Raw genomic sequence first — 14,623 nt, forward strand, 5'->3', positions numbered from 1 at the left:
TTCTGTTGATACATCACTCTTCTACAGTAGTTTTTGTCTGATTACAGGGAGTTACTAGTTTTTATTCTCTATGAGTTTACACAGCAGCAAAGACAAAACTCCTTCCCCACTTTCATTTTCAGATAGTGAAATGTCACCTGTCACTGAGCAACAGAGCTCATTGGCAAAGAAAATTGTGCGTGCCTGAAACTTAATCTGTACACACTTGAAGACGTAGAAGGATACTGCTTCTTGGGGTTTTTCCTTCTCACAATCTTCTTTAATAATCCATAAGAAACCTACTTCTATTTAAGATGTTCTTACTTAAGTACAATTACAGTATTTTTCTTTATGTTGAAACAGTTTCAAATTTTCATCTTTCAGTTTTTCAGTTTTTGCTCTTTGGAAATTGCCTTGATCCTGAAATCTGTCAAAGGTCTTGAGGCCATTATTAACAGAGCAGACTGTCTTAATCACTTGGAAGCTGTAATTCCTGGTAAGGTATTTACTTTCTGTATAGATTAAGGGCTGCATACATTCCATCATTAAATGGGTAAGAGGCTTTTACCTCTTACCTTCAATCTCTTCCCTCTAGTCTCCTTTCTAAACTAAGGACATAAGTCCCATGTATCTACATTACTGAGAGCTGTTTCCTTTTTATGTCCTTTTTGAAAATTTAAAAGTCTTTGCAACAGATAGAAGCAATATTAGGTAAGGAGCCATACAACTACACTGCAGCATTGATGGATAAGCTTGGTCAATCAGCTCAACTCCCATCACAACATTTGCTGCTGCAGCCAGAAGCTTAGATGAACTTAATTAATGGTGTATCACCCTAATGCAGTGAAAATGTGTTCATTTTTAAGGTAATTAGGAACATTTCATGCTGATTATTAAAATAGGAAAAGCTCATAGGATCAACAGCACTACAGAGTGTCTAGGCATACATCCAAATTAACAAAAACATGGTTTATCTTCATATTAATGCTGAAAATTCTATCTTATTATGCTAATCTTATGTGTATAATTCAAAACTTTAACATTCTCTTTTATCTTAGAGATTATGTTGTATTTGTACCTACTGCAACAAGTAATGGAAAAATACAGAATGATTATTATCATGGGAGGGTACAGTTGCTTTAGAATCTGGAAGGAAGCAGCTACCCTTTGATTCTTGCAGCATTCTTGCAGAAAGATGACCTTTATAAAATACTATTTTGTCCCTATCTTAGAAACATACCAGATAGCCAAAAGGAAAATCTTCCTAATCCCTGACCAGATTTAATATAAACCATGCACATTACAACAGTCATATTGCTAAGCAGCAACCCTGTAACCTTTCAGGATCAAATAAATAGGGCAGACATGCACATGTTTTGTGCCTGTAATAAGTGACACAGCCTGTGTCAGTGGAAGTTCTTGCCCCTGAATAATAATCAATAGGCCATTATTTGCTGAGATTCTCTTACTGTGAATTTATCCCATATCTGAAATCTTCACAGTAGAATTTTCACACGTAACAATGACTGTCAAATAAACATAAATACTAATTCTTCCAGAATGTCATTTGTTATGAGCAATTCATCTATGTTGCAGTAAACATGAAACACTGTGTCTAAGAAAGTAAAATATGTTCATTTATCTCATAAATTATCAACTAAAAACATAACATACATTAAATATTAACTTTTAAGGTTTTTGTTGTAAGTTTTCAACTATTATATTTTCCCTTATATGTTGTTGAAATCAGTGGTCAACCTGTGTACTTATGAAAAACAAATAGTGCTGATTGGGTAACTGAGAGTGTATGCTCTGAGTCACCCCTGACTTGCCCTTAAATGAATGAAAGGAGAAGCATCATCAGCTCTCTCCTGGGCAAGACAGTTTAAAATTATATTTTAAAAAAAATGCATTGCCTTAGAAGATATATACATCCACCTCTGTAATGTAAAGCAAATAAATTAGAATCATATATTGAAAGCTTTTTAGTAATAAAAAAAATCTATATTTAATAATGAAGCTCCTGTAGTTCAAGAGAAACTCGAGCAGATAATTTGGGTCAGAGAGAAGGACTTGAAGAGTCCTAAAAGTAAGGACTGCCTGCCAGGAAAATTCCAGGGCTTTAAGGACTTATACTGACAAGGTTCCACTGCTGATAAAAAGTGCAATACTTACAGGAATAAATATCTGTTTGAAAAAAAAAGCTAACCAGAAACTGAGGCTTATCTATCGATGTCTAAGCATATAAAGCCCCTGTCTACCTGGGCATGGCACTACATTTGAACATCCACTGCATGATGTGAAAAACAAATACTTGTTTTAGCATACAGCCTTATTAACTACAAAATCAAAAAAGAATAATTGAAAGAGCAATTTTTTCTTAATGTTCAAATTTTGTTCTTTCTTGGTCTAGGGTGCCGAAATATTGCTACTAAGCTGTTAAGATAAAACCAACTGTTGCTTTAAATAATTCTTTGCTTATCATTCAGTAACACACGGAATAAAAAGCTTCCACAAACTACTGTCTAGACAGAAATACCCACATGCATTTCCCACCTGCCTCAGAAGTGAATTATGCAAGAAGCAATAAAGCAAGAAGCTTTAAAATTTAGAGATTGTAAAGAGAGTCTCAAGGATCTAAACAACCTGTGGACTTTTTTCCTGCTACCCTTGAATAAATGTTCAGTGGGGAGTGTAATGAGGAGGGAGTAAAACAAATTCACAGATACCACCTACATGAGAGTATGGCACTCATTTAGATCATTGACCAACCTGGAGTTTCTTCCATTACCACAGAGTCAAGATCGTCCTTTTCAAAATTTCACATTCTGATGTCAGATAGCAAATACAGACCTTTGCAGGCACCTATTATGCACAAGCACATATAATTTTCTAGATGGTTCTAATTTTAATTTGCCAATACTTTAACTTTCAACTAACCAGGCAAAGATGTTTCACTCCCCTACTCAGGTGCCTGTCCATGCTGGGGTTTAAAATAACCTTTCAATTGTCTGGTATTCGTTTATTTTTTAAAAACCAGACAAACAGTTTATTTTTTAAGAAACAGACAAAAAATATATCCACATAACTTTAAGTTCTTCAAAATAACCAATATTAATTTTAATTAATTCTAAGCAATTCTCCTTGTCTATAGAAAGAAAAAAAATTTATTAAGGATTATGCAGACATTGTGTATCACCTCCATGATAAATTAGCCAGAAATATGCAAAACAAAAAAGAATTGTTTTGCCAAGCTGAGTTAATGAAGACTTACACAGTCATTAATCTATATGCATTTTTAAAATGTATCAGCCCAAAGAGGCTTAATTTCCTCTTAGTATACTTCAAACAAAATCAAATATCAAATATGGCACTCAAAGCTTATTAAGCTTTATTCTTAAAACAGCTAATCAAAATAAGCATGTTTCTTATTTAAAAATAAGACCTTATTGAAATTTGACTTAATTTCTATGGGCCTTTTTATTTGCTAATAATCAACTTACATACACTAAAAGATAAATTCTGCATTACTGGGCTTTCTAATTTATTGAATAATGGGCACTCAAATGCTTTTTTGGAAAATCAGTTCGTATTTCATATTACACTGAGCAGAACATTTGTTTGCTTTCTGGGACCTCTGTCCAGCCTTTTCATGCAAGTCCTGTGCTAACCCTGTTTCTTTTTCTCTCACAGTACTCAAAATGTTACAGAGTTTTGCCATTTTCCTTCATATAGAAATAACTTTTAAAGATCAATACTTGATGTTTAAAGCATCTTAAACTGTCAAAACTAATTCATCCTACATTATCTAAAGCCATTTCAACAACAGTTGATTTTGATTTGCATTTCTGTCAATTATTGCCTTATCGCCACCTGTAAACATTGTGCTGTGCAAATATAACTGGTCAATAATCAAAGAAACACCAAGGAAACCTGAAAGTCTTAACGCTCTGTTATCATTAAAAGACATTTAGATGTGGGATAGAAGTAGAGTTTGCAGTATTAAGGGAAGATTCTATAACATGTTTGAAATCAGCCCAGTGATATTGGTTTCCTGTTCTTTTTTAACCACATGTAAAAAGTCAGCGCTCATGAAAAGGCAACATTTTTGTGGAAGGTGTCTTCCTAAATATTCCAAGACAAGAGTACAAATACCTGGAAGATGGAATAAAACTTCCCACTCTTAAATACATTCTTTATATCCAGTAGGAAAGAAAAAGAGAACTTGGAAGGAGTTAAAGCTCCATAATATCCATTAGCATTATTCACATATTCACATCCATCTCTATTTGGTACAGGTTTTCAAACAAACAGCAAATATTCAGCAATTATTGAAAACCAATTAAACACTCAGGCAAAGCAGCCTGAACTGCAACCTTGAGAATTTATGCATAATCTTTAAGAGTATAATAACTTCTTTTACCATCTGGCCTGTGTTTTTTTAAATGCAAAATAAAGCAACTGCTCTTTCGTTTGTGGAACCAGAAAAAGTTAATATTGTATTTGTATATGGTAACCCAAAAGTCATCACTAGGAAAGTTACTAAAACAACTCGCATTTAGGTTTCAAACACAGGGTCACAAAGCGTACATCTTCAAACTCCAAACTACTTCCACTTGCCCAACTTCCCTCATCCAATTCAGACTATTTATAAACTAACACTCTTAATTTAATGCTGAAAATATTCTTTTTATGCTAGCAAGTTACAGCATTTGTCAGTTGTTACAAAAGCACAAATAATCTTCCTCCTTTTTCATGGGGAAGTAACCAGGAGTCTAAAGTGATTATTATTCAATCAATTCAAGTCTAAAATCTTGAAAATCACAACTTAAAAGGTCTGTTTCAAAAAGTCTTAAGAAATAAGCAAAAAATATTTGATACTCTTTTTTCCATTTTGTTTCTGACATGATCAATATTATATACCTCAAATAAACACAGATTCACTCATTAAGAGGCCACATTTCTTTGCCCTAATTTCTGAGAGCCCATTGGGCTAGGATTATTCATAAGAGTCTGCTGAACCAGATTTAGCCTAACAGTTGTTAAAAATACTGAGTACAAAGTAATTATACCATGACTTGAAGTGCAAAGAAGGGGTACAAAGCTAATCTGAAACTACTGTTTTAGGCAAATATTCATCTAAAAGGCTTAAAATAAGCATTTATACTTTTATGTGTTCTTAGCTTGAAACACAGATTTATTGATGTTTTTTCAGGTTCTCAGATGTGCAGCTACATATCAGTCTAATTAAAACTCAAATGACTGCTTTGTAACTACTCTGCATGTACTAATGAAGTACATGTCACTCTAAACCCTTCAGAGAAAAATATTTAAAATGCTGAGCTCCAGGGGACTTGGCAGAACATGCCAGCTGTGTAACCTTGTGATGTTGGGTTTCCCAGGGTAAGGCAGCAAGCCCCTGGGGTGAGCTTGCACTGAAAAGCCAGCAGTTCTAACTTGCATCAGACATGAAGGTATCCAAATAAGAACTCCAACCTCAAAATACTTTTGATTTCCTCTATTTATCACTTATTTATCTTTCAAGACTTTCTTACTGTATTTTACTACAGTTAGTGCATTTGGTGAAGACAAGTAATCTGTTTGCAGTCTTTAACATATAGAACTAAGATTTTTAAAAGTCACAAAACTTGTATACTAAATGGGGCAAAAGACAAACCCAACCATCAAAACCCATCAAGTGTGCACTTGGATGAGGGCATTGCTTTGAACAGGCTGTTCAATATGCAAATAGATAAACCAATCATGCAATGATAGCAACTTTCCTTTTAACTAGGAACTGAGCTAAAAATGTTAGAACTCAGAAAATAAATCACAGCAAACTGGCGGGTTTTTAGAAGCCTCTAAAAACTTGCCAAACCAATTACAGGACTGTACACCACATATCTGACTTCATTCCATCACAGTGGTAGTGTTACAGCCATATCTCAGACAAGATTTTTCAGCATAATATCTGCTTCTTTTTACATTTTAATCTTTAAGTAATAAGATGCCTAAACAGTTACTGGGATATATAGTTATAAATGAAAACTGATTTAATGGGATTTTTCAGGTTTTATTAATTTATTTTAGACTAGAAGTGGAATTCCTACACCTGTTCTACCAAAAAAAAAACCCACACAAATGCAAACACCAAAAAAAAACAACAAAAAACCCTACACAAAAAAAGAAAAAACACCCAAAATAGCCACATTATATGTGGGTTTTCAAAAACTTAGGGTTTGTTTGTTTTTTAACATACATTTAGATAATGAAGAAAGTTGCAAACCACATATTTGACTGGAGAAATTGCAACTCATGTATTGTTCATTAAATTTCATAAATTATATAACTAAGTTTCTTGAATGGATGGCCTATATTACTAATAGTGTGAAACAACTCATTAATATTAAAAAAAAAGATATTTTGAAATTTTTCTTGCATTTTTTAGTTGACAGCAGACATGATGCACGAATAGATATCATATGTACTGTCCTTTCATTCAGCGCCATCACTTGGAGTACTATCATCAACTAAACTGACCTACAATATTACCTCGATTCTACCTATCAGCTTTCGTCACTGTATTCCAGGTTACATGTCATGAACTCTAGCAGCAAATTTAGGAATTCAGAACTTTCCTTTGGAGGTTTTATTCCCAGGCACTTTATCAATTACAGTGTTACATATTTCTAAAATACATTTTGACAAGAAAATACCAAGTATGCAATACATTTAAAGTTTTATTATAAAAATCTATGGGCTCTAAATTACTAGTATTAAGCATTCAGGGTTATCCCCAAAACCAGAGAAATGGCCTTTAATATGTCTTACTTTTAAAAATATTAATTAAATGAGTGTCATTTAAATAGAAACTCTTTCCCATTCATGACGTTTGAAGTTTGAAGACAGGAAGAGTTTTAAATTCATATTTCATAGCAAATAATGCCTTATTAAGCTAAAACTCAATATGTATCTCTAGCAAAACTAGATTTGATAAAAAATATTTCTTTAAGATCAGAAATAATCCATTCCTGTGTGAATTTAAAGCTTCAAATATCTGCTTCAACAGGAGATATAATATTATTACACTGTTTAGTCTGTGGTGACCTGCTCGGTATCACACATTTTGTTTCCTTTTTAAAAACTACCTGAGTTACAGGTGACAGTATGAACATGCAAAACTGTATTGTTATGCCTAGTAAAAATTCTCACAATTTTCAGCTGATATAAAGCATATTTCTATTGCTGCTTTACAGCCATGGAGATCTGACAGTGTTTCTCATAGTCCAAATTTTTCACATTCATTTTAAATTATTTACTTTCCGTCTCAATAAACATTGATGTTGGTTTCTGGGACTAATTACAAGGATTACAATCAGGTCTGATGGCCATAACTAACAATCTGCTTTTAGGCTCAAAATTTATATAATATATACAAGAAGTGAAAATTGATTTGGATATACATGTATAATAAAGATAATAGTTATGTTGCATAAAAAGGCATAAAATGTTGTGAAACACACTGTTTTTATTTACATTATTCCTAGAGAGCATTTTGCTGGGATAGAATGACTCTGACCAAAATCCTGCCTTATCTACACCTATGAAGACTTCATCTACCTGTATCTAACTTATGTATGTCAAGTAAACCAAGTAATGTGAAAGTATTCATAAATTCTCTTCATTTAAATTATTGAAATCAACAATTTTAGTCAAAGTCTGTTAAATGGAGTCCTCTGAACATAAGAGTACATAAGATTAAGCGCCATCTTTACCATTAAATGGGAATACCATTCTGGAAATATGACACAGAAGCAATTTAAATGGCCCTAGAGGTGCAGCTACAAAGCCCTGACAAAATTTTTGACTTATTATAAAAGGATGAAGTGGAAACACATGTACAGAAATGAACCTTAGCAATTACATTAAAAAAATTCCAACCAACCACCTCACTAAATGGCATATTCACAGAATGACCCAATGTAAACATAAGCAAACAACACTGATCTAATTTCTAAGAGTGAATTAATTTTTAGAAAACTCACTGTTTCATTATGTCAGTAACTGCTCAAAAAGCATCTACTTACATCCATGTGTTAAAGGACACCATGTGCTTTTTTATCTATTTGGATTTACACAATCAAAAACTGTGCACAATGCAGATACTGTTTCTCAGCTGTCAGAAAGAGTTTCAGACTCAGTCTCTCTGGAGACAGATTATTTGTCTTGGCCACTGAGAATATGTTTGCTGTAAAAGACAAAAAAAGAAGGCAACCCTTGCCTTCAGATGTTACGCTCTGTAAGACAAACAGAGAAAAGAGTTTTTCTCTCAGAAGCAATCAGGGTACAGGAGTTCAGGCCAATGTCCCACCATTCAGGATGACACCTTTCTCCAGACACATCCATACATAATTTGACTGCTGATATGGAGACAGCTTGCATAAATACTTAGAGAATCATACTTTCATGTAGCCTTGTCTGTGCCAGGCACAACCTCCTCCTGTCCCCTCCCCATATTCTCCTTTTCCCTGTCTAGCTCCAGCCAATTCATCTGACAAAGATAAAAATCAAATTATTTGTATTTGTCAGCACAAGAAGCAGCATGTCAGTCTAACCATCAGGCTTTATTTTCTACTCCCTTACACAACAGTAATATCTAGGGGCCAACAAACAACAGAGCATCAGTGACGTACTCTGGATAACGGAGTCAAAATTCCCAACCAACTGGCCTACACCAGTCTAGCACTACACATGAAGAAACTTTCTGCTCTCTGACGGAGAGACTCTTCAGAAGCAAAACAGAAAATAAGTTATTAAAGTCTTACTTTTATGTGAAATACCTCCTTAACTTTACAAATAGAATTATTATCAGTTTCTGCACTCTGGTCTCAGCACTGTAACTTACTATATGTAAAAAGATCAAACCATAGGATCACACACTTCACTGCCTTCTTGTCTTCTTTAAAAAGTTAAAGGGAAAAAAAAAGAAAAAACACCAAAAAAAAAAACAAACCCAACTTGAGAAACCCTTTTAGACCTTCAAAAACCCTCACCATATGATCTTCCCCTCTCTCGAGTCAAAATTACAGAGCCTGCAAGAGGGAAAAAAACCCCACACATAATTTTTATCAGTGTTTCTTAATGATGTAAAGTAGGTCCATACCTCGGGGAATGATGGAATTTATATGAGTTTACCACCTGCATAAAAACAGGAAAAACACCCAAATCCTTATGCCATTTAGAAAAGCATAACAGCTTTCAGTGTTCTGCTGTGCAGTGATTCAAAAGGGATCAACACCACCTTTGTGACTGACCCAGAGCTGAGTAAAGTCCAATTCTGGACTTTGGACAGGAACAGTTTTCAGAAGTTCTTAAAACACAGCTCCACCTTGTTTCCTTTTCAGCAATCCATGCATTATTTAAGTCTAAAGAAAATTTACTTCACTAGCAGGATGATATAATCCTTTAATTAATGGACTTCCTCATATTACCAATCTGATTATATTTATATATAACTAACATTCAAATGAAAGAAACAGATCTCCCTTATCTTGAGATAAGTTATGTTTTAATAAAATGGATGAATTTAGAAGTACAGCAAACAATGATGAAACAGAATTACCTATAGACAATCACTGAAAAGGAAGTTTACAGGTCTGCTGGTGTGTGCTGGGGTAGAGTCAATTTTCTGCTCAGTGGCTGGTACGGGGCTGTGTTTCAGATTTGTACTGAACACAGAGTTGATACTATAGAGATGTTTTTGTTATTGCTGAGCAGGGCTTGCACAAAGCCAAGGCCTTTTCTGCTTTCTCAGTTTTACCCTTCTGGTTCTCTCCCTGGTCTCACCCTGATCCCACTCGGAGAGTGAGCGAGAACTCTCTGTGGGGCTTGACTGCTGGCTGGGGCTAAACCATAAAAATTAGACTTTTTTTTCTGACAGCCATTCCTTATTTTCTTCTTCTTACTTATGAAATAAAAATTCATGCCATAGATTTGACAAAACTTGCTGAAGAGATAATTGCATGAGATAAGGAAAGTAAGCATTTTAAGTTTTGTCTTCAGCACATCTTCTTCGGGTTTTATTATTCTTGTTGCTGCAACTTCCTCAATGTTAAAAAATTTTGATGGTTTATAAATCTAATATTGTTATACACTTGGCACTTCCAAAATATTTCTATAATAAGATCTGTTTCGAGACAGATTTGCTTTGAAATTGGTAGAAATTAAAATGGAAATATCTTTTCTTGAGCTACTACACCTCTAGAGATGAAGTAGTCATGAGTATATCTTGAGCAAGCCTGTATGTTTTATATTTGGGACTATCTCCTATTAGTAAAATTAGGCATAATTTAGACTTGATGTCTTGCTAATCTGTTATCTTGCTCTTCATGGTATGGGGTCAATTTGAGCAATTTACACTCTTGCACTAAGTCAAGACCATTTCTGGTCCTCAACCCCTTCCACCAGCAGGCAGGTGGGAGGTGACAAGAGTTGTGATGGGCCATAGTTGGGATAGCTGACTCCAACAAACCTAAGGGATATTCCAGACCATATGACCTTGTGCTCAGCAGGGGGGATGAAAAAGGAAGCAGGGGGAGATCAGAATGACAGCTTTTGTCTTCAAAGCCACCATGATGCATGATGAAGCCTTGCTTTCCTTGGGATGAACACCTGCCTGCTCATGGGAACAGGTGAATGCACTCCTTGTTTTACTTTGCCTACACATGCATCTTTTGCTTTATCTCCCAGTGTTATTGCTCTACAGGGATAAGTATTAATAGTCAGAAGTTAGCAAATTATTCCATCAAAAAAATATCTTCAATTTGACCATTACTTAAGTAGTGTGAATTATTTAGTGATCCTGGGGCAGGAAAGAGCACACAAAGAAGTTGTGCTAATAAAACATCAGCTACAGCATGAGGACCCACATCCTGAAAGATATAGGAGAAAAGCACAGCATACTAACAAGCATTCTCAAAAATACAAGTCCAGGATGATAGCTGAAGTGTATTACTCCTGTTGAGCTTATTACTGGTGTTTGGGTTTGCATCCCATCCTTGATCCCTGCCTGTAAATCACATGCCCCACTACTGTTTGCATAAAGTGCATCACATCCCACACTAACTGGAAAACAGCCTCTAAGACATGCTTTTGAACAGGCTCAAGAATTTTTTTTTTAACCGGCTCAAGAACTCTGTTGGAACTACTTTCAAATTATCACACATCTTTGAATATTTCCTATGTTCCTCCTTATATAATGTAATAGTAACATGCTATGGATACAGACATTAGGAAGGAAAAAAATTATTTAGTCTTATTTATAGTCATTTTTAGTTTATTTATAGGCTTTAAGGATTTGATAATTTTATGGCTCCCTCAGTATTTATAGCTACAAATTACTTCAGATGAGTTCATCCTAGCAGCTGTCATGCCTTAAACATTAAAACACAGATCAGCTGCATGGGCTTTCTTTTGTTTGATTTTTTACTCCCAAACCCATGAAGAATGAGCAGAATACAATTTGTTTCCTAAAACAAGGAGAAAAAGCAGCATCAGCAAACAAGCATACACAACTGATATGAAATCTACACTGTATTCCTTAAAGACAGGAATATTCAAGAGTTTTATATGGAGAGAGAGAGACTATAGATCTAATATCCAAGCCTACTGAATGATAACAAATTCATTAAATAAATCTTTCAGGTCTCACAGGCAACTAGAACTACAACCACTTCTATCCTAGCACATTTTTATTGTTAAAAAGATTCATTAAAAACAGAGCAGCATGAATTACTTCATCAAGATCACTGCTATTATAATGAATCATTAATATCCTAGTGAAAAATGTATTATTATGAATAATGAATTTAAAATGATGAGACGGAAAATGAAGAATTACTCTGTGAAGTATCAGAGAAAATCAAAGTGATGTTATGAAAGCTGGCAAGATAACCATCTTTTTTTTTTTCTAAATCTTTCTAGATGTCTTTCCAGATGCTTTATCTTTATTATATTTTCTTACCAAATATTTATATTTTAACTAAAGAAAAAATAAATATGTAAAACAATATTCTTCCCTTTCTATGAATAAAATATGCAAGTATATCCATTACTTCATCCACAAATTCAGTTCTGCCCTGAGTAGGCCCATTTTTGTCTTCATAACATTTATTTGAGCATATGTGACTGTGTAACAAAATCCCTTCTTTGCAACAAACAGCAAAGTTATTTTTTTTTAAACTATCTACTGCATATATACCAGAGTTAGAGGAGGTTTAGATAAAATGTGTTAGATGAGGTAATTCTGATACTTGCACTATGCTTCAATAAGGGAATCAGGTCTCAAAGTAATAATAATTTCAATATAGATGCCACAGAATAAAAACTTACCACAAACATAATAATTACTCTTTTTTCTGTGGAGTTAGAATCAGAGAAATCAACTTGTCTTTCAATTTGCAGTACACAAAAGTTGCTCTGTCGCTTACTGCAATTGACTTCAGACGAGCAAAATAACAAGCATATTTTTGGGGGTTGCCTTCTGCAACTAACTAGTTTTAAAGTAAACCCAAAACAGAAAACACCACAGTAGAGTCCAGCCAAAGGACAAAGAAATAATCTTAGAATGGGCATTAAATATTCCTTTTATTATCAATAGACTTGATTTGTTCCTTCTCCTTGACAGATTTGTGTATATTACATCAAAGCAAGCAATGTTAAAACGATCCTTGCTTTGTGACATGAAATGACAATTAAAACACTCAGTGGTACCTTAGAATTAGATGTGGATTCCAAAAAGCAAAGCCTGTTGCCAAATCCTTCTGCAGCAAGACACAATTTTTGTTGCTCTTTGTGAACAGTTGCAGTGCACTGCAGAACCACTTCATCATCCTACCAAAAAGAAAAAGCAAAAAGAGAACTAGGGTTATCCTACAGAGCCTTTTACAAAATCATTTTTAAATGCACAAGCTGTTGTCCCTGAACACAAACAGAATCAAACCCCAGCATACTTTTTATTTTGAATTGCAAATGCGAGAAAATCAATTAAAATAATTATAATAACTGTATATGTCCCATTTCTGTTTTCCTGTCCTGGTAACAAAAGTCAGAGAAGGATTTTTAACTACACATGAAGTACACAGGAATTAGTATTTCTTTCATAGGTCAGTCATACAATGCAAAGAAGTAGAAAAGCTTAAAATCAATTAATTAATGGGTACCCTACCATTTGAATTAACTTGTTTGTGTGTACACTGCACATACTCTAGTTAGCACAACTTGCTTAGGAGGTTGTAAAGAAATAAGTAAACAAAAGGAAAAAAATTTCCTATCTTCAGTGTTATTGTGTATATATAGTTCACAAATTAGTGCTTTTGCAGTCAGTTGAAAAGTATAGTCTTGTGTAAATAAAAGATTTTACTTCCAAAAAGCTAATGTCTACTCACTGCTGCTCCTTCTAAAAGCTGTGGAGAGAACTACCCACATTTTGTTAAAAGAAGAAGGTGTGGTGACTTGCTGAGACTTTTGTGAGCAAGGAAGACTTTGTGACAGAAGATAATAAAAGTATGATGACTAAGCAGAGTGCTGAAGCTTATCAGAGAAAGTACTACCACTATCTTATGCTGAGTTTAATAGACTTTATGAACTTGCCAATTAACTGCTCTGTGCTTATCCTAACGTGCAAGCATATAAAAATATACAGGAAATAGTCAGAAGTAAAAGGAAAAATTAGTTATTGGGACAGCTGCCCCATAGCTCTGCTCAGTATGTCAAAGAAAGGAGGGTCTAGAAGGAATCAATGATATCTTACACACAGCAAAGCAAACAGTGTGTTTCTTAGATCTTAATATGTATTAACTAAAATTTTACAGGACTAATTCTGTGAAGTAATAGTTAAAGATCTTATTAACAAGCCCCAAAAAAACAGACACAGACCCTTATTTAAATCACAGTACTTCAAAGTAACACAATCAGCAGCTGGAGAATCTCTGTAAGAAATATGGTTCAAGTTAAAGGAAAAGTTTTGTTGCAATGTGTATTTCATAGCAAGGATTTTCTGGTTTAGAATAGAAAAAATAGCATCTCCCTATGCATTCTGCCAATTCATTTATGAGTTTCCAATAATAAATTTCAAATGAATAATTACAAAGAGGCCATATTGAACACTGAATAAAATTCAATAAATAGAACAATAAAACTATAGAATGAAGCATGCAACTGGAAGCAGAACAGGCTGAGACTTCAAAAATGCATGCATTAAAGCAGGAATGTTTACCAAAGGAGTTGTTCTTATGGGCAGTTAGCTACAGAAGGACATTCAGAAAAGTTCATCGAATTAAATTAATTCCTGAATTTAAATTGAACTGAATCATTTGAAGCCACCCACAAACACTCATCCTGAATTAAGCTAGCTTTTCATTTGGTTCCATTTACTTCATGCAAATAACTTAACTAGACTAAATTAAATTGTATCTCAATCTGAAAAGAACAGGAGGTTGCATAGGGTTTAATCAGACACTCAAAAAACTTAATTCCTGTTACCCTGTTTTAATTGTCCCCATACGGAAAAGGTAAGTGTAGGTAAAGCAATTTTACTTGTATACCAGCAACAGTGCCCATGCTGTAATCCACAGTCAACTGTAGA

The 14,623-nt window shown here is 34.2% G+C and overlaps 1 protein-coding gene across 10 annotated transcripts in view; it reads right to left on the reverse strand.

Moving 5' to 3' along the window:
• RYR2 (ryanodine receptor 2) overlaps positions 1 to 14,623 on the reverse strand; it is a 370,524-nt gene that overhangs the window by 262,613 nt on the left and 93,288 nt on the right. For all 10 annotated transcript variants that reach the window (XM_030268235.4, XM_072927080.1, XM_030268232.4 and 7 more), the window contains exon 2: positions 12,751 to 12,870. In XM_030268235.4, coding sequence (XP_030124095.4) covers positions 12,751 to 12,870 — 120 coding nt within the window. The remainder of the gene's footprint in view (positions 1 to 12,750; positions 12,871 to 14,623) is intronic.

The sequence above is a fragment of the Taeniopygia guttata genome, chromosome 3 (genome assembly GCF_048771995.1).
Source record: "Taeniopygia guttata chromosome 3, bTaeGut7.mat, whole genome shotgun sequence".
Classification (NCBI taxonomy): domain Eukaryota; kingdom Metazoa; phylum Chordata; class Aves; order Passeriformes; family Estrildidae; genus Taeniopygia; species Taeniopygia guttata.